The following is a 27,891-nucleotide window of genomic DNA, read 5'->3' as shown; positions in this document are numbered from 1 at the left end:
GTTTGTTTATAGCTGTAAATCTAAACCAAAACTTTTTATTCCTACTCTAATTCTTGGGGTAACTTCCAGCTCCTAAAGCCACACAGGTTTTCCTATGGGTTTCCTTACCTACAAGAAAATGGAGCAGATTAAATTAGTTGCGTGCCCTTATTAATCTCTTAGGTTTCCTGTGGGTTTATTACAACACAAAAGAATGGCTTCGCAGGTAAATAAGTTTTTGCATTGAGATACACCACATTGCATATGCAAGCTGCCAGCACCCGAGGGATTAATTGAGTCTCTACCCAGGGAGATCATTATCATCTTTATAACATGTCATACCATAACTGCGCACTAAATGTCTATAATATCTATCCCACAGCAAGACAGTTGGTAGAGTCGTTGCTTACCAAATGTCCCATCGAGATATTTCAGATAAAATGCTGGGGCTATAGAGACTTAATTTAGCCGAGTTAGAGTTTCCCAGCTGACCCCGTGTGCGCTCTGCCCAAACCCTGGACACGCAGCTGCGGTGCCAGCTCCGCCTGCTTGGGTGACAAACCAGCGTTCCCTCTGCTTCAGCACTCGGTCCAGCTCGTAGCAGGACTGTGCATCTCCTTTTAATGTTAGGGTACAGCAATGATACCAGTCGGACCTCTCAAAGCATCCATTCAGAACTGAGCCTCAGGTGTAAAAAGGTATTAATTCTTTTAATTTTTTTGGTTTACTCTTGAACTGTTTCTCCTTCTAGCCCTTGATTGTTTTTCTAATGAGCAAAAGGAGGGAACAGATTTTTGCCCAGGTAAATTTTGTGTTACAGGAGAACTTTCACATCCATGAGTCTGAAAGCAGATGACAGGGATTTCCCCTGGATGCGCTCATTGCTGCTTTTAACGATTCGGATACCTGTAGAAGAAATAGAAGAATACACCAAATGACCCCCGGAGACCAAGGCAGATACTGCAACGGGTGAAAATGCTGAAAAACCTGTAGACTACCAGCATCGCCTGGGCTGCAAGGTATGGCTCATGGAGGGGTAAACATCACTTACGGAATGATACGCTGGGACAGTTGGCTTAGCGGCAGCACCGGGAGCCAGTAGCACCCACTCTGACAGCAAGGATTAAGATCAGGCAGAGTGTTACAGTTTCTGGGGAGAGCAGCTCTCTCCTACCCTGCCTCCCAAGCAGCAGGAAACCAGGCACGGAAAAAGTTACTGTGATTTCTGATACAGGTACAGGCATCCAGCCACCCTCTCGTTTTGGGGGGAACTAAACTCTTTTGTCATCTGGAAACCATTTCACAAATAGCTTCTGCAGGTATAACAGCCCTGAGGAGGAGGGAGACCCTGGAGAGAATAAGATTCATTAAAATAAATTTTTATTTTCTTTGCAAGCAGCACGTCAGTCTGGCGCAAAGCCGTGGACACGGACTAGCTGTGCTCCTGCTAACAAAACTAAATTTAGCATTTTTGGAATGAAATGATCATTTTGCTCACATAACACGCCTCTCCCTGTTTATTCGTTAGCCTCTTGCTGTACCAAACCCCTTTCACCTACTGCTAAGCAATCTCAACCCACCTTTGTCACAAAAACATTTCCACTTTCCTCCCAGCGCCCCCTGCTACTTAAACATAGGAACACTGATACGCAGTAACTCCAGGAACACGGTGCTAAGGTGCACTTGATTACCTGATTTTCCTGTGAGAATTAATTAATCTGCGTTAATAGAAGGCTTGGGGGAGGAGAGAGGAAACAAGCTGAAAAGCAACAGGAAAACAAGAGATAAGCAACCTCCCCGCAAGGCTGGGGAGACAATTACAGGACAGGGACTGACTGTCAGCCTGCAGTGACAGGCTGTCTGGCCGAGGCTGGGAGCCTGCAGATCAAAGAGCTGAGACACAGAAAGTGTTGCAAAAGATTTCTCCGGAGGGCCGGAGCTGGATGGGAGCGGTGAGCGTGCTGCGGAGACATCCTGCAGGATGGCCCCGCTGGAGCCCGGGCCCTTCCCGAGCTCCCGGGGAACAGCTAGCCTCGAGGAAAGGCCAGAAGGCGTTGGGATGGCTTACACTGGGGGGAACGGTTGGGGTTTTTTAATGTAGATCCCAAACGTTTTTAAAGAACACCAGTATTTTGCGTTTGGGTGAAGGATTTTATCTTTGCTAGATGCCCACTTTCTCCTTTTCGACATATGTGCGCGTCCATGAAAATAACATTTACCAAGCTACACGTGAGAAGTTAGGCTGCAATCTGAGGGGCGGAGGAAACCCTAAAGAAATAATCTTCTTTTTAGTTTGGCAGTGCTAACTAGTTCATGACACAGGTACAACGAAGTTCCTGTGGTGACACTGTAGTTACCTGACATTACATAGGCACATGGTGCTGGAAGGCAGAGCATATACATACATATATATACATACATGCATATAATTCACCCACATCCCACATTGCTCCTAACTGTGGGACCGACACATGAATATTCTCCTCAGGCACGCAACGTTTTTACCCTATGCTCAGGAAGACGGGAAACTGAATGACAGAAAAACTAAAGGTACTCGAGCTCAGTACCTTCAGACGTAGCGTGATTCCAGGGCAGCAGTTTAGGTTGCATTTTCAGGTCTGGACTATGACTTGAGAAATGCCGTCAGAGACCGCATCGTTCTGGCCGTGCTCCATGGTCAGGGTGATTTTAGATTGTGGCTGGACACCTGGTGAAAGCTGCTGATGGCCACCACGGGGCTAGTGGTGACCCACGCTGCCCAGCTCCTGTGAATTCGATCCGAGGGTTTTTCCCATAAACCATGTCACTTTTGCCAAACCAAAGGACTTGGGGGGGGTGGGGGGGTGGAAAATGAGCTAGCCCTCAAAAGAACTATGAAAACCCCATGAAATTGGCTTGGAAAGAACGTTGCATTAAATAAATGTTAAAAAAAAAACCCTCAACCCACACAGTTTTTCTTTTAAATTTGCATTCTGTTTTTTGAGAATACAGGATGAACTCAGATCAGACTGTCAAGTTTTTCCCCTGTAAGAATGAAAACAAGGCTCTTTCTTCTCCAGCTCTTTAAACTGACATTAAGATTAGCACTGGTCTATAAGCAAATACAAATACTACCATATTTGTGATAAACTTGCAAAAAAGCTGGCAAAACAGCAATGCCTGTGCTGCTTCTGAGCAATAAGGCTGCATCATGCGACTAATCTTTAAGAAAATGTGCCTGTGTGATTTTAAATTGTTCTTTGTGAAAACTTAGTGCCCATTTTTAAGGCCATTTTCGACAAAGAAACATGTATAAATATACTTTAGTTTGTTTAAAATTAAAGAGGAGTTTCTCTTTTGCATTTGCTAATCAGAGGTTCATAGTCATCCACTCTGCAAAACCACAGACCCAATTATCTCAGCCTGGCTGAGATATCCAAGCCGCTTCTGTAACAAACACCTGAAATTTATATTGCCACTTTCCACATACAAATGGCCCACAACCATCATTTGTGGTGGTTGAAAATTAGGTTGCGTGATTCTCAGCAATTTTTATTGGCCAGGCTTTGGTATGGCCGTCTCTTTAAACTCCCAGACTTTTACCTTAACCTTCTGCTTTGGAAAAAAAAAGGAAAGTTTAATGTTAGCCATTACATTTTTGAGGATCAAAGTGCCATTTTGAAAATTTCCAAATTACTAAGACTAATTACTAGAAAACCCTAGGCTAGACTCAAAGCTTCACAAATTCCAATGGTAACTTCTCTAGCACACCAAGTTTATTTGGAGTTTCTACCAGAAGAACAAGATTTGAAGAACGCTGCATGCAACAGAAGTTTCATGTCCCATCACAGCATTCAAAAAGAAAAAGAAAAAAAAAAGGGAATATGTGGAAAATCTTGAAGACTTTCAAATAGCAAAACTAAGTCTATATTTTGACTTGTTTAATGACACTGTTAAGAAGGGGAGATGGGAGTTTTAAGTGTCCGTTTATTTTCATGACAGCTAAAATTTTTTCCTTAGTGGTCAGAAACTGAGCAATGCATACATGCTTTTTGCTTTCATTCCAGGAAACAAATCCAATCTTCTCTGTCTGCTGCAGAGTTATTCTTAGCTGGCTTTGATATTTCTATCAGCTAGGAGAGCATAACAATGTTATCATGCTAACAAATTCCAAAGATTTTACATAAGCTCTTGAGTGCCTTTAAAAAAAAAAAGCTTTATTGATTACACTGTTTGTGTTTCATTAGCCAAAGGAGCCAGGAAAAACAGGCTGAAAAAGAATAAAAAAGCAGTTTGATGAGTTTCAGTTTCATGAAGCAAGTGCTTGGTGTTTTTCAGAGCATCATTTACAAAGAGGAGCCAAGCTTTACAGGTCTGAGGTTGGAAAACACCAGGTAGTGCAGGCCAATGAATCATTTAAATCCTACTTGTCTACATACAGCCTATTTTCCTAATTTGATTTTTTTATCAGTTGAAGCAACTAGACACCCCCCTTATTTAAGCAAAGCAGGATAACTGGGAGTATAGTGCTTGCAGGATGGTCTGGGTGAAAAAGGATCACGGGGCTGCACAGCGTTCTCCCTGGCTGATCTGTTAAGAGGCTCAGGGCCAAATTCTTTGCTGATATCACTCCACTGGCGCAGAGATTTTGGCCCAACATTAACTGACTTTAAGGGCAGGCTGCAGCCGTAGCCTTCTCTCACACAGCTGTCTTGAAAGGAATGTACCAAGAGGTAACGAAAGTAAATTAGTGAAATTACTTTGGAAACAACCTTGCAGAGTCTCACAGCACTTTCAGAGGGCTGTTTATTTTACTGAGGAGGATGGATGAATGGGGCAGGTACCGGCTAGGGAGAGCAGGGAAGAGGAAGGATTAAGCCTGGGTGAACAAAGAAGAGTTCCTCAGGAAATGCTCAGTCTGGGAGGAGATCCCAAGCACATTTCGGCAGGGAGAACAAGATTAACGTACCATACTAGGGCTGGGTCTTGACAACAGCACAGAATGGTGGCACTCAGCATTTCACAGGGACCTTAGAATCCGGAACAATTAAGCCTTTGATTGGAGCAATTAACATTTCTACACTTACTGCAATTTGAGATGCAGAGCTTCTTATAGGCCAAAGAGACTCTACTATAAGAATTAACCTGTCAAGGTGAATGCAGATGAACAGGCCCAACCAGATCCATGTAACAATTTTTGACTTTTCCAGAATACCCGAATGTTAAGGAATAGCAATATCTAAATAAGCCCCACCTGCTACTAGCAATGCACATGTGGGCTTCCACATGCCTGGACCAATATTGGTAAGACCGGCTCCAAGGAGATCAACATAAAAGACAGCAGGAGGAAAAACAGAAAGCAAAGGATGAGGCAAGTACTAGGGAGTTCTGGCTCTTCAGACATGTCTCCAGAGGAGTCTCTATTGAGAAGCACTAGTGCAATGCAAGCATGCCAAGAGGCAGAAAAACTGGAAGGAAGCCACATCCAAGTCATGGAGAATATGCCTGTGTCTGTAATTGCTGTTCTCAGAGCTGCCCTCCGCAGGGTTCAAAGCTGGGGCTAATCCTACTTTGCATATTCTATTAGAAACAGGGACGGTGGAACTAGCTCCATGGTATCCTATTTTGCAAGAAGCCAGAAGATACAGCGTTGGAATAGAGAAAATATGGGGATCTGTAGGATATGCGAAAACAATTTTGAGAAAATAGGCAGCTTACTTGGAAGAAGCAAGGATGAAAAAAACATCTGGGGAAAGCTAATCAGAAAAAAAAAAGTAATCTGAAAGTAATTTTTAACTTAACGAGAAAAGAAGACAAAAATTGATGCTAAACTGCCTGTCCAGACATTGGACAAAGTATCAGTGTCCTTGCTGGATTTCTTTAGCAAATGCCTATATTTGATTGAATAAATGTAATTTCTTGAGAAACATAAAAGGATGTGTGAAAAAAGCGGCTCATGTATTATCCATCCATGTCAATGCCTACCCTAAAAATATGTGGCTAAGGTTCTCAAGAGTGTTACAGAATGTTTTCAATACAGCAAGAAGTAGCAGCAATTTGGCAGGACCAGAGATGATTTACTTCTGTACTTTTGTGTAGCAGAGGCATATGTAAATAAAATAAAAAAATAACCAGCACAGTATCGCATACCTAGTTTTCCATTGGTATGTGCTTTGAGTACAACAGGGCATACCATCAAATCAACATTTTCTAAATACTTCACACTGACTTAGACGCTGCCTAAAACAGTGGTCAGTTCGGTCAGTGGCATCCATTACAGCAGATGGCAAAACTCCCTTTCACTTCTTAGAAAGCAATGTGAGATGTCTGCTGGGGAAGAGTGAAGTTATCTTAATTTTGCTCTTCTGCGAATAGAAAAATACCAAAATTAAACATCTCGGACTTCACACAGACAAAATTCCCACAGAACTCCCCGTCCAGTTAATGTAGTTAAGGACTGCAGGCTGAGCTGCTTGTACCTCCAAAAGCACAACTGTACCAACAGCTGCACCTACTGAGGATAACAATGGCAGTAAGATGGGAGGGAAATGAAGAGAAAGAATTCAGATGCAAAGGGAGAAGGACAGGAGAGACAAATAGCCTGATTTATTTTGTGCATTTCATTTATGTGTAAATCACCTGCAGCTATTTTTCCCTTTGATTTGTGATCCTGAGATGCTGCACACCTGAGTTAATTTTGAAGGTAAAAAAAATAGGGAAATAAAGCAAGCTGCATAATCACTGTTTTGATAAGTTTCCTTTTAACTCCAAACTCTTGTTTTCAGATGCTAACGACACAAAGCCTTAGTGCTCAAAACCCACTTGACTGATCTGAAAAGCAGTTCTACATTCCATACCTCATCCAGCAGGACTGTTAAAATACTTAATACCGTATTTGTTATGCAGACAAAAAAAGACCAAGTCAGTATTTACTAAGGAGTGAACATTCTTTTCGGACTTATTGAACTTGCCAATTTTTGATAGCAAGAACAAAGCATGAAGCAAATCCAAAAGTATGTCTGGACCAACTTTAGAGATCTTGTCTGATCTATGCATAGGACATAAAGAATGTTTTTCAAGTAGCTTTGCTGATGCCAGCTGCTGCAACATACTTCCCATATAAGACTATTGTTTAGATTTGTAAGTGATGCAAGTCAATGCAACAGAACTCTCCATTCTCTAAAAACCAACGGCAGCAATAGGAGAACGCCTACGATACCATGCTGTAGCTGGGAAAGGGTTCTGCCGGTGGAGTTTCTTGCAGTGTCAAAACTGTGAGGGAACACTTGTCCCCAAAGCAGTATGGTGCTCCAGCCTCCTCGCCCTTTATGGCTAGCTTTATGTGCCACTCATGTAGTGAGCAGCAGGTCGAGGTACAGCAAGCAAGGAAGGTTCAGGCACCACAGAGAAAGAATGAGCATCTGCATGAGTACAGCTATGAAAGCACTGCAGCTGGTCTATTGATTTGCACAGACAGGCTGGAATAAGGATCGCTTCTGCAGCATAAGCTCCAGAAGTCGGTAGCACCAAAAGCTCTGGAATGCCAAGCCTGCACAGTGCCCTCCTGCATCCGAGGCCGGTGCAGGCATGGGGTGCAGGCATGGGGTGCGTTGCTCAGCACTGCAGCCAGCACAGCCCATGCCGCTCCGTGCAGCAAACCGGTTCTGCCGAGGGGTGCAGAGGAGAGCCTCACCTTACTACAAAATGAGTGTCATTGCTTGCAGCAGGTTTACGGCTCCTTGTGCTCTTCCCTCACCAGCACACCCAGCCCCAAGCTGAGGCTGTGAGCATCTCCACAACCCTGGAACACCCAAAGGCCTGTTAATAAGCCGAGTGTTTTGCCAAACCAACAAATCAGCAAATGATGCAATCTCTTCCCTGTACCTTATGTATGCACATCTGGGAATGACTTCATAGTCTCCACTTCAAAAAGCTCCCGCGGCCCTTTTTCCAAGAGACAATGGCAGTTTGCACATACCAGCCAGTTGAATTACAGGGGGGAAGTTATCAAAAAACTCTACATCGCGTCTAAACACCCCTAAATTTTGCCATCATTTCCAATGTTGTTCCATGCTCTGCTCAACATCTGCCATACCCCACGATGCAAACAGGAGCATTTCAGTGGCATAAGGTATGAGGACTCCCTGTATGTACATGCACCTCCTTTCTCCCTCCGCACAAGAATGAAGATGTATGGGTGTAGACATTAGAAAAGGAGAAAAAAACCCAAACCCTCAAGTCCTGATCTTCCTTTCCAAGTAAAACTCAGAGAGCAAAACGGAGTGGCTGGATGCCCAGTCGTAAGTGGGAAGAATGACATTTTGATGCCCAGATGTGGCCACCATGAACACAGGTTTTCAGTCACAGGTTCAGTAGAGAGACAGAAATGTCAAAACCATCAAAGAAAGGGTTATTTTTCACTCCTTTTCAGTGCTGACAGACAGGTTTGCCAAAATCCAACCCTTCCCTACTTCTGCTAATAGCACAGCTGTACTTCCACAAGAAAGTGGGGCTAATGCTTCAGTCACCGCCTCCTTTCCAAAAATTATCCTTTTTACTGAAGATTTGAAGGGAAGTTATTGATGCTGTGCTATTGCCTTCAGACACAAAGGCTCTTCTTATTAGTTGACCACTGTCCCACTCCTAAAGGAGGTGAGGGCAGGAGTCACTGCAGACAGTTCTTGGACCTACTGTTCATCACAAGACCACCCCCCTCCCAGTGCCATAGCCACGAAGGAAAGAAATTCCTCTATTTCCTCTACAGGAGGAAAGCCTAAGAAGGATTTAAGAGTCAAATGGCACAACTTTGCCCCCTCACCCGCAGTTCAGTGGGGTTTCAACATCAGAGATCTTGTAAGAGATGGAGCTATACAGAAGCAGTGAGGCAGGGAGAAAACAATGCTGAAATAATTCAGACCATGCCATTTCCTTCTCCTAAATATAATATACTTCTTACTACTATTTATTTTGAGAGCTGGGGAGGATTCTTGCTCCCTGGAGTTCTTTCCACCGGGCCCAAATCCCCTCTTTTAGAAATGTGCACCTTTTTTTGCACGGCTCTAATAGTTTATCCTCTGTAAAGATTATAGGGCAATAAACAACTGGAAACCACTCTGCAGCAACAAGTGGTGTGATCGGCGTACACAGGGTATGGAATACAGCTAGAAATTCAACTGTACAAAACCAGTTTTAAGCTCAGAGGAAAACTGGACTGGTCAGTGTGTTGGACCCACTGAAGACAGGCCAGCCAGCTCAACTAATGCTTTCTACTTCTCTTTTGTATTATAAATGCATATTCCTCTAAGAAACGAGCCTGATCAAAAGCAGAGGCTCCTCTCTACCTCTGAGAGTCCCCAGTGTTTAAGTCTACAATACTGCAATCGCGTACGGCTCTGCAGGCAGTATCTCCGGCGTGCGTATGCACACTTGGTATGTGTGTGACACCCCTTACAGCTGCAGTCCAAAAGTAGCAGCTGCCTGCTGATACAAACCCTCACGCTGGAAAAACAGGTGATAATGAATTCTTAAAGCATATGCAAGTATTAAGCAACTACTCCATGAATTGCCAGCAGCTGTTTCAAGAACCCTGCCCTGCTTGCCACAGGTATTTATTTAAAGTATGATACCCGCCCTGATAGAAAACACATGCGTAGACATAGGCATGTACTGCCCCATAGTCCCTTAAGGCTTCTGAACCAGGCCATGCCAGCAATTTGTTTGGTAATTTCAAAGCTACCCACTGTGAAGCTTCCCATCATATAAAGGGAAAAGAAAAGAAAGGCAAGGAGCCAGAGAGAAATAACAGGGTCTAATTTCCTTGTCGTTTTATAGACAGATCCTTAAAGAGAAAGTCATATAGCTGTTCAGATGTCCAACACTTCTAATATTCTTCTAATGTACATTCTGCTGACACAATCAGACCATATTCAGTCTCCCTCCCAGACTCACATACAACAGGAAGAACTCCCCCACGTTTTCACAACAACAGAAACACTTCAGGTATTCACACTGACAATATGGTTTTATCATTTTACCCTCTAAGGAATGTGGCACCGAAACATTTTCCCTCCTTATTCAGTTAGTATCATCTAATTTTTGGTAATACTGAGACAGATTCCATCTATGCAGAGCATTCATTGATGTTGTCTGAAATAGTTCAGCTTTTCACTGTACCCTTCTGCTCCGCTGTTGTCCCAGCAGTTACAGCTACAGCTGCCTCCCCCGGTACGGGACGGAGAGGGACAGCGTGGAAGAAAGTTGCTGAGGTTCCAGAGGAAGCAGTGCCATGACTAGATAAAGGGAAAGCATCTGTTCTAAGATCATAATCCTTTTGAATTAACTGCACATCAAACCGAGAATTCAGACAGCAAAGTAGAAACTCACAAAAAAAAAAAAAAAAGTCTTAACTTTATTAAAGCAGTTACTGCTTGGTTTGGAAAATAAAAAAAACTCAACAACTCTTAGGCTCCACAAATCCCAGCTAAGAAGAATTCACATCTGAAACAACTCCATGTCATTAGAAGCACTGAATAACACAGTGATCAAAGGCACTGTCAATACAATTCTATTATACGGGAGGATAAGAGGGCGGCCTAGACAACTAACAGTGTGAGTAACTGGGTTATACTGAAGGCTTGTTTTTAAATACTGCAATCCATCATGTGAATGCTGCAGGTCTCATTTAACTGGGTCACCAAAACTTAGGCAAAAGGCTACTAACTTAAGGCTAGGAAGTGCTATTTGTTTGCCTAACTTTAGGCTACAAGATGTGAACACTGGGAAGAGTAAGCAAATCCACACAGGTAAGGGCAGGAATCTGGACCGGCAGATGGAACAGGTAAGAATTGTGCTCCTCAGCTTTCAGGACCCCTCTGCCCTTACAAATTATTTTGAATTTCTTCCACACAGTTCACATTTAGAAGCAACAGAAATTTAATAGAAATTTAAGAACAGAGTAAGTGCCATGCCCTCCCAAACCGCCCAGACAATGGGTATCCGCCTTGAAAATTGTATCCCTATCAAGCCCCAGGGTCCTGACAACCATTTCACATAGTAATTTAAAGTAAATACCTTTCAGTGGGTAATCCTGCCACAGCCATGTCTTGAAGTTCATTGAGGTCAAGGTTCTTAGGCTCAGTTGATGCAAGCGGTGATAGCTTTCTTTTGGCATCCTGAAGTGAGCTTTCACGTTCTGAATTCATCTTGCTCGGCTGATTTTCAGCAACAGCGAGATCTGTGCATGCAGAATGCTCACCCTGCTCCATCACAGGAACGGTGGGAGAGAGATTTTTGTACAGGTCTGTCTCCTGCTCTTCGACGCTCGTGTTTACAGCTAAGTCACCTTCACCAGTGACTAACATCCTTGCAGTACCTGTTTCAGGGATGTCTCGGGATTTTTCGTTACCTGTCTTTGCTGTGCTTAACACTGTGTCACTGTTCTCTTTTACATCTCCCTCAGTCATATTGCTAGATTCTAGTTTAGAGTCAGTTTGCAAGCAATCACCCAGGCTTACTTCATTTTTTAAGTAATCTATTAACCCATGCATGGTCACTTTGTTTTCTTGCTGTGCATCTTGTGAATTTTCCAATGTTTCCAAGCATTTCCTATTTACTGGATCATCCTGTATCATCTGCATGTCATTCTGAGACTTAATGTCATGCGTAAAATTGCTGCAAATGGGTGTCTCCTGATTTTCCCCAGGTGACACATTAAAATTGTCCGGCAATTTTTCATGAGTGTAAGATCCTGCCAGGACAAGTGTTGAAGCTGCCATGTCAGAGATGCTCTTGGCAACATCTGCATCACCGTACTCACTTTTCTCCTGTTCATTTGGCTTAGGATCCTGGCACTGTTCAGTAGGAAGACTTACATCCTCTTCAGATGAAACTGGTTCTGCATTACGCTCTGTAATTAAGTTATTTCCCTCTGCAGCAGCAGCATCTTCTGAGTCCCTCTTCTGCACATCGCCTGTAGAGATAACAGCTACAGTGGGTTGTTGCTTACTGTCAGAACATGCAGGGAAGTTCTCAGCTGCTGCCCCATCAAATGAAGCTGGTCCTTGCTTCTTTATCTCTAAGCTTATTAGCGATTCAGGATCAACGCCACTAGCACACACGCCTTCCTTTCTTTCCATCTCACCGCTCTCTGGATGCTCAGTGGTTTTGGCTGGCTTTTGCAGATTTTCCGGAGCGCATTCAGCAGGTGTAGCGCCATCCAATCTAGGAACCACTTCTAAACAGCTACCGGGCTGCTCATTTTTCTCAGTGTCCTGGAGACTGGCTGGTGGCAGCTCTGCCACTGTGTTTTCTTGTTGCAGAGATTTGCCTTCGGCAGCTTTGCAGGCAGTCTCAGTAGCTAAAGACAACTCTTGCCCCTCTGCTTCTGAGGTGCCCTCGGGAGCTCCTTCGCTCGCCTTGTTTGATTCTGAAAAGTTCTCAGCACCGCACAGTTCTGCTGTGTCCTTGGCCGCTGGACTCTGCTTGAAGCCTGCATGGTTTTCAGACAAAAGTTGGGGTAATTCAGCACTCAGCGTGCTGTGGACAGTTTTTTTAAATATCTGGCTGATATGCTCCCTGAAGTCTGGGAGGCTGGAGCCAATGTCCAGAGAGCTGCAAGTCAGAGCCTCATGCTCCCTTCCAGAGTTCTCTGCAGACTGCTCGGAAATACTGATCTCTGCCCCGGTTATGTTATTATTCTCTGTTGAAAGCTCTTCCATTTTTTCTGAATTCCCAGGTTTCTCTAAGATCTTACCGTACTTGTCATCTATGCAGATATTGGTTGCAATTTCCTCATTACAGCCTTCTTGTTTACCAACAGATGAAAGGCTCAGCAGCTTCCCTTCTAGAGTAGGGAGAGCTAACAGAGACTCTGCTGAACTGTCACTTTGCTGCTCTTTGAAGTTTACCTCACTTTTTGTTTCTTTGGATTTAATTGCAGATATCTCTTTCTTCAGCTTCTCAGAATTGAACTGTGATAAGTTTCCAGTACTCTGCCACACACTTAAAGTCTCTGGCAGGGCTAAACTTCTGTCTCCATCACCCTGAAAACTTTGGTCTGGAGCACCTTTTTCATTCACACGCATACTCCCCGCAGAGCTCTCTTCTGATTTTGGTGGTTTACCTGTATTTACCCTGGGTGAAGGACCTAAGTGCACAGACACCTGAGAACCTGCAGCAATCTGCAAATTACAGTTACCTTCTAAGGTGCTTTGGCATGCTACAACTTCCAGCTCATTATTTAGTAATTCCCCCCCAGTACCATTGTTCGTATTCTTTCCAGGTTGCTGGCTACGATGGCTGAGTGCAGAGGTTGGTGTAGAGGGGGCTGTAAAATTTGCTGGACAATAACCAGGCTCCTCTGGTGTCTTTTGAATGCAGTTGGATTCATATGACTTATCAGCGGGAATTACTTCCCCGTGTGCCTGCAGTGGTGAGGGAGATCCTTGTGCCCCTGGACTTTTATCACTTTTCATATTGCTTGTTTCTGTGACAGAAGCGCTGTCCTCACAACTTATCTCCGTGTTTCCATCTTTCTGGATTATTTCCCCATCAGCAGTCAGACTTTCAATCTTTTCTGAGTTTTTTGCCATTAATGGCATTTCCCCTTGAGTTTCTGGATGAGATATTTGAGGATCATTTTTCTCCGAATTATCAGAAGTATGTGCTATTTCTGTATCCCTTGGCAAAGCCTGTGATATGTTAGTGCCACTTGCAGAATTCTGTGTCCCTGGAAGAGCATTTATAGCAGCAGCATGGCTTTCACCAGTATTATCCTTTATCCTGCATACGCTGCCTGGCTGTTCATTCTTGTCAGATTCTTTAGAAAACGTATCGCTATGACATGCTGCTTCATGCTGACTAGCTGACATCAAAGAATTATTACCCTGCTCGGGCTTGTCTGAGTTTTGCTTACTGCAGCAGTTTTCTTCTGCCTTGAGATCAGTTTTGTTTTGCTTGTTGCAATCTTGCAAATTAAGCATGGTCACACCAGAAATATTTTGCCCGTGTTTGCTGCTGCACATCTCTGACACCACAGCACCGCTTTTATCCTTGTCCTTTTCTTTTGCTGTGTCAGAGTCGCATTGGATCGGTGCCAGACCTAGCACAGAAGATTCTTTATTGAGGCTGTCTGAAATGTTTAGAGGTATTTCTGGTATGTTGCTGAGATTATTTAGGTCCAATGGCCGTGCAGGTTTTAGAGCCCTTTCGTTGTGTTCCTGATCGTCGGCTCTTGTGACAGTTGTCAGACTGCTTTGCTGCTTCTGTTGTTCGAGTCCTGTATTTGAAACCCCGCCGCTCTCACCAGCAACAGACACTGACTTCTCCATTTGCTTTGCCTGGGGAAGAGCAGTTGGAACACCTGCATTTTCCTGCAGTTCTCTGACGCTGCACCGCAGGGCCTCAGAAGCGCTGCAGGTGTCACCCACGGAGGGGCTGCTCCTTTCACTGATGTGGCTGTCACCCCCTTCCTCCACGGGATCTTGCTGAGGAGCGAGTCCTGAAGTACCGGCTACAGCTCGGGAGGTTTCTGAACCAGCCATCTCCATTCCTCTGTGACTTTCCGCAGCCACTTGCTCCTGCTGAGCTTGCATCAGCACATCCGCTTTGCATTCACTTTTCAGTGCCAAATCTTTGTCCTCCACAAAACTTTTCACCGCAGTTTGGGGCTTCTTTTGTTGAATACCCTCATTTTCGTTACCATCCAGGGCACTGCTTTGTGCAGCTGCAGGTCCTTGCTCTGGATCGCTGCGAGGCACTTCAGTGATGTGACCGATCTGTTCTTTGGTTTCCAAAACCCGCGAGGCCTCCTCAGTTTGTACAGCCACGCGGTCCGTAGTCCCTGCCAACTCATTTAAGCCCTGGAGCTCGAGTTCTGGTTTGGACATTTTTGCACTTTCTTCTGACTTGCTATAGCTCTCAGGCTTTTCTTGACTCTCAGTTTTGCATTCAGGTTCTAACACAGTATCTCTAGCAAAAGCCTTTTCCCAGGAGTCATCCTGCTTACTCTGCTTAGTATTATTGTTCTTGGAGCAGAGGAGCGATGAACTGTGTGCACCAGCAAAACAAACCTTTTCAGTCCTGTTATAGCCTGGCTGGCCCAAAGTTTTGTCTTCTGCTTTGGTGTTAAAACAATCAAAACTCAGTGGGCATTCTTCCCTTGGAAACTGCGGTGAAGCCACGAGCTTATTCTCCAGGTCATCTGTGGCAGCTGTTTTCTCTTTACTCATTTGTTGTTCAGCTTTACAACCAAGAGAATTGTCTTCAGGCGATTTAAAGTTACTGCCTAAATTCAGAGGCTTTTCCCCAGCTTCTTCCCTTAGGTCACCTGCTGGAGTCTTTTCACAAAGACTGAATTCTTCGGGGTTGTGTCCCAAGTGGGTATTTTCCGCGTCCTGGTGGTGGCTACTAACAGAGTTCAAGAGTTGTCCTTCTGCCCCACTTGACCCCTCAGGGAATTCACTGGTTTCTCTCGCTTGTGCCTCCTCTGTTCTGATTTTGTTTTTTTCTCCTGTTACGTTCACCTCGGTTTCTTTTTGATTCAGCTCTGTGGATCTGCTCAGAGAAGTACTTAATGCATATTCTTCCAGTAGTAATCTTTTATCTACCAGGGAATTTTCCTTGGTGGGATTGATAACGCTTTCTGTTTCAGAAAGTGTGGTGCTTTCTCTAGACACATCATCAGCTTTTATAATTTCATTGCTACTGGCTTCATCTTTTGGGCTTTCAGTTGTGACAGCCGGTTTTTGTTCTTCCTCTCGCTTAAATGATAAAGGCAGACTGAAATGCTCGGCACTAACAAGCTCATCCTCCTTTTGAAGCTCTCTTTGAAAAATGGGTTCGTTTTTTTCAGAGGCTGTTTTCACTGCTTCACTCCTCATTGGATCTTGAGAGTCATTTCCAGGCACATATTTCCTTGAAGGCTCTTCAGGCTTTGGTACCAGGAAGAGATTGGGAGGGTTAGAAGGCAACTCTGACATTAAAATACAGGCTTCCGATTGCTCCCCTTGGCTTCCAGATAGAGCTGGGTTTGCCTCATCCCTTTTAGCTGTTGTTACAGCCCCCATCCATAGATTACAGACTTCACTGATCTCAGTGAAGCCCTGAGCATTCACAATTGCTCCAAATTTTTCACTGTCTGAGCCTCCTGTTGCTGGATAATTTAGGATTAAGGTTTCCTTTTTCATTAGCAGACCCTCTCCACCATCTGTGTTCTGTCTACCTTGCTGCATTACAGTCTGCGGCTGACCTACTTCCCAAACTCCTCGCTCCTGCTTGGCCTCCTGAGCCGTAAAATAATCTCCTGCTTCTTTACCCTGGGGAAACGTGCTGACATGTGGTTCCCTCGTGCCACCCAGCTGTTCGCTCTGCCAGAGCGATCCTAATTCACTCAAACTCATTTGTGTGCCTCCTCGCATTTCTGTAATTGCCGCAGGATGGCTGGGCTCCAGGCTGGGGTTCCTGGGATCATTCTCATTGGTTTTGATAGAAGTGGCAGCAATATTGTCACATTTTGGGCCTCTGCCCACAGATAGGGCATGCACTATTCTTTCTTCTTTGTCATTCGCTGGACCTGGGGATGGCACTGCTTCATTGCAATTTGAGGTCGGTAACTTGTCATTGTTGCTTGTAAGACCTGCTGTGGCATGTTCTTTGGCACCGCACGCAAAAGGCGCTGAGGTAGGCGGACTTCTCTCTCTTGCTTCTGCAGCCTGCTTTAAGAAATCAGAGCCTGTTTGTCCTCCGTGTTCTTGCAAGATACTGTTCTTCTGTCCTGTCACCTCTGAAGACACCATGCTTGAATTTGGATTGGATAAATCTTCAGCACTGTAGCTACTGATGCCTTCATTACTGATGCTGCCAACAATGGAAATGTTTATTCGTTTCACATCGATAAAGAAAATAAAGCAAAGAATAACAACAGTTCGTGCCATTGACGTTTCAAAGCCATGCAGTACATGCACTGAGAAGCTGATAATCTGCTTTTAGGAGCTAAACTATCAGACATACATTACAGTGATTTAAACGCTCATTACTCTGGAAAACATGTCCCCAGTCTTACCTGACAGCCACCGTGCTCGTGGCATGCATTTAACCGTTCCAAAATTTGTCTTAGTTAAGTGTGGGGAGAGCGGACGCACATCTAACAGTCTAAGGGAGCAACATGGGAAAAAGTGACAAAAATACTGGAAAAACCACCAGTACCTCAAAGAAAGGTTTTTCAGTTCTGCTTCTATGAGACTACTTTGCAGAAAGCTACAGGCCGTGCAATCCACAGTAATTGCTGTTATCTGGCTATGCTTTTATTGTGTAGCAGAAGATTAAGAAGGGCCCATCTGTTGCATGTTTTCTCCAACTAATCAGCACAGTCGATTCTCACCAGAAGGTCAAAGGTCTCACCCTGCCGTACAATGATACACACCCTATGAGGTCATTTTATTGCAGTGTTTGATTTCAATGCATATAAGCTATAACTGTTTGTATGATCTCTCTCCCTGCCCATTAAAGATAAGGTAGAATAAATGGAAGCAGAGATGACGTAGGTGCACTAACTGCAGAGAAGGAGAAGTTATTTTTAATATTTTTCACGTGCACTGTGTGGACCTCCATTTCCATACCTAGGTTTGTAGTGATGGAATGGGTTAACCTTGTTGTCTCCCTCACCTCCCCTGGGAAGCCTGGGCATATTTTCATTGCCTTAGGGAACATGGAGTGAAAGATCAATTCAAAACTGAACCTGGAATTGTACCTAGGAGCAAGGGGCATCATTTACTTAACATGAAATAATAAATGTCCCACCTGCCCGCCCCATGCGAAGGAAGATAGACAGACAACACGGTCTCCGATGCTGGGGGCTCAGTGGGACAGCAGTGCGCTCTAGTTCCGTAACTGCACGGAGAGAGCTCGTTCATGGTGAGCCCATCACTGGGGCTTTGCCACAGCTCAGAAGTAACAGGCTACATTTCAGAAATTCAAGGTGCCCTACAAACTGGAGTGATAAAAGATGCTTAAAACACCTTCTGTAAGGCCGAGCATAGACTGGATTTTAAGTAATCTCCAGAAATCTGAGAAGCCTCTCTCTCTTTCTCTGCCCAAGTTTTACACACATAAGACTTGACCGAAAAGTGAGTCAGTGACCAGCTCTCGGATCCCTGCAGCTTAGGTCTGTGTTTGTACAAACGCCGCCCCTTCAGTCGAAGCAGCATTGAAGCCCCACGCTTTTGTGCTGTGCTACAGTACACAAAATGCACTTCCAGGTGGGGTTAAATCCCCTCCTCATACTGAGGACTGCCCAATGCAACAATTTCTTTATGAGAGGGCTGCAGGTAAAACTGAAGGTGAGCCTGTCTTAGACCCTAAAAACCTTCAGTCATTATGATGGAAAACGAACTAGTCTTTAAAGAGCTATTGAAATTTGCCTGTATTTAGGGTAAGCTTCAAAACTAAGGTAAAATACCTGTACCATACAATTAATTTATAGTTTAACCAAGTTTCAGCAATGCTTGGCATCAGTTTGTACATTTAATTTATAACACTAATACATTTTATTTAAACTTTTAAAAATTCTTTTGCCCAAAAGTTTGTCTTTTCCTAGCATGCTGAAGACACCTATCCATATAAAACTTACTGAGACTGGGAACACCACAGGTGGCAATGCAATATCTGGTGTTTGTTGGATCACTGACAACGCGGGGCATGATGGGACGTGAACAAACAACAAGGAGATGCCAGGAGGCTTTCCCTAAGGAAGGAATAGACTTTATCATTTGACGTTAATTTTGCACTCAGGGACTTTTAATTAGAAGAGGAGGGGCAGAAACCACAACACTGAATTGGGGAGGGGATGGAAAAGTGGGAGTCAATTGCCATTCCAGCTTTTTGTTCCTGTTGCAGGTTTATCTTCTTACTGATTAAATTGCTCATTAGCAGCTGTGTGCCCAGGGTTCTTCAGCCTGGAAGCATGTTCCTGTCAGAGACATGGTCTTCAGGGGAAGAACAAAAATGGGTGCAGGTTGGGGGGGTGGCCCTCTAATCTCTGTGAAACTGAGGGTTGGGAAAAGTAGAAAACACCGCCTACAATTACAGTTTCTCCTTATCGCTTATCTTTAACCTCTGATTCTTTATTTGTTAATCCCACTTGTCAGCTGAGTTAGGAAAAGCACGGTAATAACTCTGGGATTGAAACATTGGTAATGTTTATCATACAGACCATACATCATTATATATTTGCATGTTACAGATTTCAGCTGACAGAAATTTCTCTAAGATCTTTACAGATATGACTTCTTTGTTACATTATACTTCTATTTGCAACTATTAAATACGAACAGTTCCAAACACATCCAAAGTGGTGAAGTTTTCTTGAATACAATTGCTAAACCCATGAACTATCTACTGCCATACTGGTAGCAACTTTGTCAAAGTAAACCTGTGACTTGGCAGGTTCAACGGCAGATGACAATCCTATGAACTAAGCTATTCAGCATTATGAATCAACTAAAACAGTTTTTCTGGCGTTCGATCATGCTGAAAACTGTTCATTTTACTCAGGAGCAGATGAAGGAATTGGGTCAACTTTGTAATTAATGTATGCTGAACAGAATTAAAATGACAGTGCTGGCACATGCTGTGACAGTAACTTAAACTATCACTTTTGGAATGAAGTAGTACACGTTCATCATCTGTGCTGCTTCAGCTTGCTTCAATGTTGTATTCAGGACATAACAGAGAACTGAAAGGTTCGATTTTCCAATCATAGCAAGATACGTCCAGACTGACCTATTTGGATATCTCCATTTATGTTTCTCCTTCTGATGTAGGTAACAAGGAAAACTATATAGGGAACATATCCTACGTCTTCCTTTTCATTTTTTTGTAATCTTGCTTTTCTATCTGCAAGACACTGCTGGGGTTGGACAAACATCTGTTGGGAATGACTTAAGCACAGCTGATCCTGCTTTAGGGCAGAAGGATGGACTAGATAACCTCTTAAGGTCACACCTAGTCCCGTTAGCTTCCACTCTTTTTAAAAGGAAAAACACTACAGGGAAATGACACCACATGCTGAAGATAATTCCCCTGCGTAAAACCCAATCTACGTGAAAAAGCATTAGCAATTAATAATTACCTGCAGGGAGCATGTATTTTCAGACAACCCATTCAATACAATCAACATAAAGATATGACCCTAAAAGTTGGGTTTTTTTAAATACAGGAAAATAAAATGCGTTCTCTTTTGTGGTTACTTGATCTCTTTTTTTTTGAACTCTGAACTAGCTTGGTCTTATTAAGGGAAAATTTCATTCATAGTTAAAACAAAACATGCAAATGACAAAGCATGAAAGAACAGCGGAGCTCCTCATAGTTCGTGTAGAGCTTAGGGCAGAAAGAGTCATTTTGCTAGGAATAATTGCTGCATGTAATTGATGATATGTTAAAAAAAAAAAAGAAAATGCAGTCATGCAAAGACCTAGGTGCATATGTAACTTGAAATATGCAAGTCTCCCACTGCACTCAAGAGTGATCAAAGGGAACTTTTCCCTTGTCTTAGAAGTTAAGCACACAATTAAGGATTTGCAAGTTCAAGGCCTTAACATACTGACCATATGAATGCTATCCTTCCAGTTACAACATTGAATAACAATGAGTTAAATCTCTATATGTCTAAAGCGTTTATTTTGCATAAATAATTACTGAGAAATTGCTTGTTTGGAAGCACATTGCTAATTTACCAATTAATTTTTAATACCTGTAGTTAACCTCTTCCACCTTCAGAATATATTTGTGGCAAGTTCGAATTTTCCTGGAACAAATCAAGAGTACTGCCCAGTTACTAAGATGTTTATTAGGACAGTACTGCCTGGTTTGTGTTTAGGGTGTGAATCTATAAAGAATGTTAAGAAATTGATGACTAATTGTGCATCTCCCATAAATACTTCTCGATTAAGAGCCATATCCTGTCTACCAGCCATTAACACTTGAAGTCGCAACTTCCATTACTCTGTGTTGCCACCCATAGCAAAGGCAAGGGGACAGAAGATAAAACCAGCAGCAGCTAGACAAAAGCTCTCTCACTGGTGTTTACTGTCTGAGGGGGGGGTGGAGGGTAGAGATGCCCGAAGATGTTAAGCCTGCTTGATAAACGATAGGAAATGATGATGGAACAACAGAAAATCGTAGATAATCTAAAATCTCCCTTTCTTATTCCTTTGCTTTCCTTCTAAACCATGCAGTAGTTGTTGAAAGGACAGGCAGCCTTTCCAACTCAGTCACACTTGCGAGGGAAAAACACCAAGTGCTGAAGCCTATGAAACCCAGAGGTCACATACGCTTGCTATCCATGCTGATGTAACTCAGAGCCCGAGTGGTTCTATTCCCAGGAGTGCAAGAGCCTGAAATCTGAGGATGAATTTAGAAAGCACTGAAGGGGACAAATGCACAGCCAGCTCTGCAACCATGGCACACGCATAGCTGCTTCTCAAATGTTTCTGTTCTGTTTCCCCTGACACACGAGAGATCAGCATCTACATTTTGAGTTTACACATTTGGACACGCTGTACTGGAGGACTTGAGTTAACTTAAAGAATCCTGCCCTTTAATCTGTCCCTAAGAGGTACTGAAAGTTAATTAGGAACATGGAAATAATTTCTACATTCCCTTTAAAAAAAAAGTCTGAGTTTTAGAGGCAGAGCAAGTCACTATTTCAACTTTTCAGTGTAAACAAACACATGAGAAATCCATCATCGCTAAAGGGCTGCTAACAGCAGCCAGCTTCCCCCACCCTCTCTGTATATCTAAGCTTTCAGGAAAAAGTGAAGCAGGAATAATGATCTATATGATCCTCCTGGGAACCGTCCTCCCCTTCTCCCCCCACCCCCAATCACTTTTCACCTCCTCCTTCCATACACAGAATAAAATGCAGGGCCTGCAATGTTTTAAGTATGACCGAACTAAATTATTCTAACATTTAAAAAGTAAGCTGTACTACTGCTGCAGCAAGCAAACACGGCCAGATCTTCAGTTCCAGTTCCACAACCGGCTCCTGGTCTCCATCCCAGATATGGAGAGAGTCAGCAGGAAGCATGGCAGGGAACGGATGGTCCCGCAGGATGTGTGGCAGCCTCAGCCTGCCGTTCTGCAGCGGCTCTGGGGGTCCCACAGGATCTGTCCGCAGCGCTGGAGGTGGGAAAGCAGCCAAGTTCATCCACAAAGAGTGCTCATTCCCTTGAACTACTTCTGGGTGTGTACCTTTTAAACTGCTGTATTTGCTTCTTCCTAAACCTGCAGGAAAAATTGCTTCTTGGGGGTAGAGTTGTCCAGCTAAGGATTCCCCAGGCGTTTTCCTCCGTGTGTGCACCAGGAGAATGGTTACATCTTGTGCAGACACCAATGCTGGCAAGCCTGAGGCTTGCTAGCTATTCTAGTTCTTCAGCATTTTTATTTCACACGGAAAGTTTACAGATTAATTGCTGACGGTGTTACTTTTCAGCATACAGGACTAGTGAGAAACAGGTAAAAAACTTGGACTGAAACAGAATATTTTAAAATAAGAGTCACAGATGTTTTGAATTCCAAAACATAAGAATTTAAAAGTGACTGAAACAATTTCCGAGAATTTGTGGAGGATGGAAGAAGGCCACCCAGAAGACTGGAAAAAAGCAAACGTGGTAGTTTTCCGCACAGAGATCCTCCATCTGAAGATGGCAGGTCATATGCCCTTAAGACTGTAAGAGTTCACTTCAGGGTGGAAAAGATGCGTTCAATGCAGCATATGGGAGCGAGTTAAAAATAAACAACCTGGAATCTGAAACTTCAAAGAGTTCTGTTAATTGTCTTTGTTTCTGTTTTGGCAGGATATAACTTAGAAGCCACCCAAAACTGGCATGTGCCAGCACTTTCAGGAGTAAAGCTAAATAAAAAGTAATTGCCTGAGCTCCTGCCCATCTAATAAGTTTCCTCAAACAAGAATCTTATGAATCCCTTCAAGCTGACTCATCCATGTAACATTCATCTCACAAGAGTCATAATTTTGCATGCTTAAGTGTAAAGCTGTTTTAGCCAGCTAGAATATAAGTCTAAGTGCTCTCAGTACTCCCATTTTGAAAAGGAACCCCTAAAGAACTGCAGCTATGCCATTTTTGAGCAATGCCGTTTTAAAAAATGCAAATTGGTCACAGAACAGTATAGAACTACCTATGCTAATATTAAAAAAAAAAAAAAAAAAAAAAAAAGCAAGACTGCATTTGCTGCAGCCAAACCACAAATATTCAAAACCCAAGATAAGAGACCCCACCCCACAGTCTCCCTTACTACCGCTGGCCCATTCTAACACCAGTTTGGACAGCTTACTGTGCTGGGCGGCTGACAGCGTAGCCTTGTTCTAATTAGCTGTACTCAGTCCATTGTTTCAAACCGCACCAGTGTGTAACTACTTGCTTCTTCAGTTAGCACAGTCTTCCAAAAGGCCACATTCAAGAATTGCTGACACTAATGTAAACCATCGCGCACCGCACCTCGGCTCCAGTGTTTGCTATTTTTACATTCATCCTTAGTGCTCCTCTACCTGCGTACAGCTGGAGCCTGAACTTGTGCCTCCACTAAAATCCAGACCCGCAGAGAGAAAATGATCTGGCCCACTTCCTCGTTGGATGACTTCGGGCTTCAAATCAGACTCCGTTAACCAGTTATCTCTACCACCACTAGAGTAGGAAGAAGAGAGATACTTGCTACTTTGAGATTAAAAAAGAAACACTTTGAAAACCTGCTGTTGTGAGTCCTACGGTATGCTAAAGCATCAGTACAAACAATGGCAGGTTTTGAAAAAGAATAGCATGGATACAATAACTTGAGGGTTAAATTTTGCTCTGTCCCAGTACACCAAAGTCAGCATATAAGTTTTGCAACACATTTAATAGATTTCTGAATTCTCAAGGGAGATTCCACCAGTAAGACAGGCCATTCCTTGTTGTGTTAAAAGCCACGGTGACATCTTCAGCCACGACCTTGTAGCTTTGTTTCCCTTCAATGGCAGGATTGCCCAACCTTGCCCACAGGATGAAGATACAAGTCTGTATGAGTCTCTGAGATGAGAGACTCTCTGTGGTGAGTCTCTGAGAAGTTTACCATGTCCTTCCAGTACTGAGAGTGATACAGATCCATCTGCAGGCTGTATTAAATGGTTTCCCACATTTGAGTGGCTAGAGGAACTTGAAGCTGACACTTCCTTCTTCATGCCACCAAAAAAACGCCAAAATTTTATCCTTTTCTTTCCTAGCTGCGACTGCACACACACTTCATCAAGAATGGTTTTCACCAGATTGGGTGAGAGCGACAGAATCCTGCTGCATGGACGAATACAGTTTCATTCCTGGCTGCTTGGTATGACTTACCACCTACTATTATTTTTCTTGGAGACAGAAGTAGAGGAAGATATTGCTGACCAGGGTGAAACAACCTCCCCTCCCCCAAAGCCCCCTCCTTGATTTTATACATTTTGAATTTTAAAAATGAACCAAACATCACAGAAGTCATGGAAAGCTATTTCCTCCAGACTCTTATATGGGGCCCTCTGATTTGGGGTACATGAGTTCTTTACATTTCCACAAATGAATGGGAGCAAGAATGTCAGAAAGTTTAAATCTCCACATACTTCTTGCTGCTTTCTGGCAACATCTAAGAACTCTTACTCTTTAACATACTACACTGTGAATATTCTATACCCATTTTACAGGTGCAGAAAATGAAATTTAGAAAGATTAATTGCTTTGATAAGGTTCATTCCTGGGAGTTAGTCAGGGAGTTGAAAGCACATTTTCCATTTTGAGTGTTTCACGATGTTACTGTCCCTGCCAGCTTCCTGGTAGCTAGGTAGAAGGGTCTGTATAGGCAGCCATTGCACAAAGTTGTGTAGGTATCTTCCTCAAAATGCGGACAAGAAAGTAATTGTAGAGATGCTTTTTGAGAAACAAGAAGAACAAATATAATTTAAGCCCCCCGAGGTGAGTTCTGCTGGTGCTTCATTCACAGGATAGAGGCCGTACATAAGGCAGGTCTTAGTGGTTGGCACAAACGCTGCATTAGGTGGATGCTGGTACAAATGTCGTCAGTCAGAGGGTGTACGGGTGTTGCAGTTCTAAGTACACAGTCTAAGAACCATCATTTTGCAGTTTCACAAACAACTCTAATTTTTAGGAATGTTACTCATGATAGGCCTACATATGAAGTTTAACAGTTGCTAATACCCATCATTTCCCCCAAAACTCTCTTTCCCCCTTTCCATGATATAACCTGCGTATTGATAAGAGTACCAGAAAATGACTATTTTATTGTCACAAATCACAATGGATCATGTTTTAAGCAGCTTACAATAAATTTATATTTTCTTCAGCTACGACAGCATGGTTACTGACCATTACACACACATACAATACAGTGATCACGCACAATACTGTCGAGAGAAACTAGAAGCTTGAGGATACATGTAGTAATTGTTAACTGTAATAACATACGAACAAAACATGCATCTAAAATTCTCTTCCTGTCCAAGTTTACATCACAACTGCAAACTCCATTTTTTCTAACTAGTGTGAATGACGCCTGTGGCTTTTCTCATTGACATGAGAGTGGAGAGATCCTCTCAAAGACATAAGGAACTCATCTAAGAAAGAGCTGCTTTATGTATAGACCTGGTGCTAGATAGTACAGTGATGCCACGTTGGAAGAGAAATAGTCATACATCTCTAGGAAAGGTGTGCAGCCTTTCCTGACTTTAAACTTTAAGCCTAAATATCTTTATCATTGTAAATTGACTTTGAAGTCTTCGTCTTGCTGAGAATTTATTATTTTCAGTAAATAATTAAGATGTGCTAGTGGCAGTCAGAACAAATAGAACTAATAGTAAATATCTTCCTGTGTGTGTACTGAAGTATGACAACCGACTGAACTGTAAGAGCTCCATAGCACAGCCAAACTATCCCTTCCAGAAAGTCACCTGCTTTTTCTTGGTAAGACATTATAAATTATGTCTTGTCTCTAAGTTTCCCTGAAATTTCCCTGACATAATGAATTATGGTCTTACTTAATACCTGCATTTGGACTTAAACTGCCACGAACTATTGCATGACATCAATAATTTTAAAATAGAATAGAATAGAATAGAATAGAATAGAATAGAATAGAATAGAATAGAATAGAATAGAATAGAATAGAATATTGGAAGGGACCTACAACGATCATCTCGTCCCACTGCCTGACTGCTTCGGAGCTGACCAAAAGTTAAAGCATGTTATCAAGGGCGTTGTCCAAATGCCTCTTAAACACTGAGAGGCACGGGGCATCGACCACCTCTCTAGGAAGCCTGTTCCAGTGTTTGACCATCCTCTCAGTAAAGAAATGCTTAATTTTCATAATTTCGTACTAAAAAAAGCAGAAGAAGAGTTTCTTGCCTGGGATAACATTAACAGCATTTGAAATATTTTAATTGACTACTGTTTGTTCTTGTTTTTCATTTCTCAAGTTTACGTCTTTCAAAGACAGTGGCAATCAGAAATGGCAGCCAGGGTTGGTGGAAACAGGAAAAGGCCCAAATCACACAAACTCCCCTTGAAAAGGGTGCAGCCAACCTTTTTGCAGTGAATTCTCCAATCTTAAAGAAAGTTAATGCAAACACTTAAAAAGGTGCCCACAGCCTAAAAATCCTACGCATTTATCAGCAAGTTACTGCTACCCCTTCTAAGCTGTATCTATCATTCTACCCCAGGTAACACTGATGACCAGGAAAGTATTCAGCCCTATGGTAAAATCATACTGGCATTAGATAATTTCTTCATTGCAGCAGATGAAAACCCTAGTACCATCGGAAAATTCAAGTATTCAAGTAAAAAGTATTAATGCTTCAGACAAAACATTCCCTTTGGGGTATTTAATAAAATCCAGATTATGTTACCTTTTGCCATCCTTAATAGCACTGAAGAATACCTTAACTCTTAAAGTGGTACTATTTATTCAATCAGGTGAATTTTAAGACATTTAGAAGAGTACAGTGCTAGTAAATATTAGCTGCGTTGGTACTTTTTAATAGGATTGTTATACAGAGCTGAGCATGGCATTTTGCAATTGTTTACAATTACATCTCGCTTCACAATCATATATGACTACAAAAGACTCTTCAATATTTCTCTGTCTCAGATAAGAGTTTATTAGTATGAGCAGAAAGCATAGGAAGTTTAGGTCAAGGGTTACTACAACAGCTGGCGTCTTGTTTATAGCTATGCAGTAAGGCGAGAAAGTCAGTTTGGTAAACAGTAAGTAGCCTTGTTTTGCCAGGTTATTTTGAAGACTGCATCATCACCCATCAGGATTTTGAAAATCAGTTACACAAGAACAGAAACTTAACAAACAACCCCCAACTATCAACAGCAGCAGGGCTTCAATTCTATTAACAGGAATAAACTTAATTTCTTACCTTGTAGGTGCTGGAATTGATGGGGATGTGCTCTCAGCCAGTGGCACAGCAGCAGGAAGAAGATCTGAGATGTCCTGACCTCCAGATCTTTCTACGCTGTTTTCCTGAGGGCTCCTTTTTAAACTGTGCCCATTACCCAGAGGTTGGCCTAATTCTGAATCTTGTGGAGCGCTCTAGAATGAAAAAAGAATAGTTTAAATAGCTACTGCTATTTTAGAGTACAGGAAATTTTGGAGAATACATAAGCTTAAGGAGTTCTGTTCTGACAGACTACTTCTGTGGTAGATTTCACTACTTTGATGGAACGTGCAGGTTCCAAAGCCAAGCTATTTTTTTTCTTAATGACAGAAAAACAGAAGGAAGTGGTTGAGCCAAAAATAAATACTAGGAAAAGAACAGGGAGAGAAGAACGCAACAATTGTTCTAAAGCAGCCAGGGCCTTTACTGACCCAAGGAGGATATTGTCTTCTCTT

General features: G+C 42.8%; 1 protein-coding gene and 1 long non-coding RNA gene across 13 annotated transcripts in view; one reads left to right on the top strand and one right to left on the bottom strand.

The window, feature by feature from the left end:
• Positions 1 to 27,891, bottom strand: part of TACC2 (transforming acidic coiled-coil containing protein 2) — a 151,196-nt gene that overhangs the window by 93,750 nt on the left and 29,555 nt on the right. For all 12 annotated transcript variants that reach the window (XM_087765012.1, XM_087765020.1, XM_087765023.1 and 9 more), the window contains 2 exons: positions 27,419 to 27,591; positions 11,029 to 16,812 (listed from right to left, as the gene is read on the bottom strand). In XM_087765012.1, coding sequence (XP_087621138.1) covers positions 11,029 to 16,812; positions 27,419 to 27,591 — 5,957 coding nt within the window. The remainder of the gene's footprint in view (positions 1 to 11,028; positions 16,813 to 27,418; positions 27,592 to 27,891) is intronic.
• On the top strand, positions 444 to 27,508 carry LOC148054879 (uncharacterized). Its single transcript, XR_015706400.1, has 4 exons — positions 444 to 677; positions 800 to 998; positions 24,230 to 24,333; positions 27,426 to 27,508. It is a non-coding gene; the product is annotated as an uncharacterized LOC148054879 (long non-coding RNA).

Source organism: Nipponia nippon, unplaced genomic scaffold, assembly GCF_047370975.1.
Source record: "Nipponia nippon isolate SJK-2023a ecotype South Korea unplaced genomic scaffold, ASM4737097v1 scaffold_3, whole genome shotgun sequence".
In the NCBI taxonomy this organism is placed as follows: Eukaryota; Metazoa; Chordata; class Aves; order Pelecaniformes; family Threskiornithidae; genus Nipponia; species Nipponia nippon.
The sequence above is the reverse complement of the archived record's forward strand: the minus strand, read 5'-3'. Positions and strand labels throughout refer to the sequence as shown.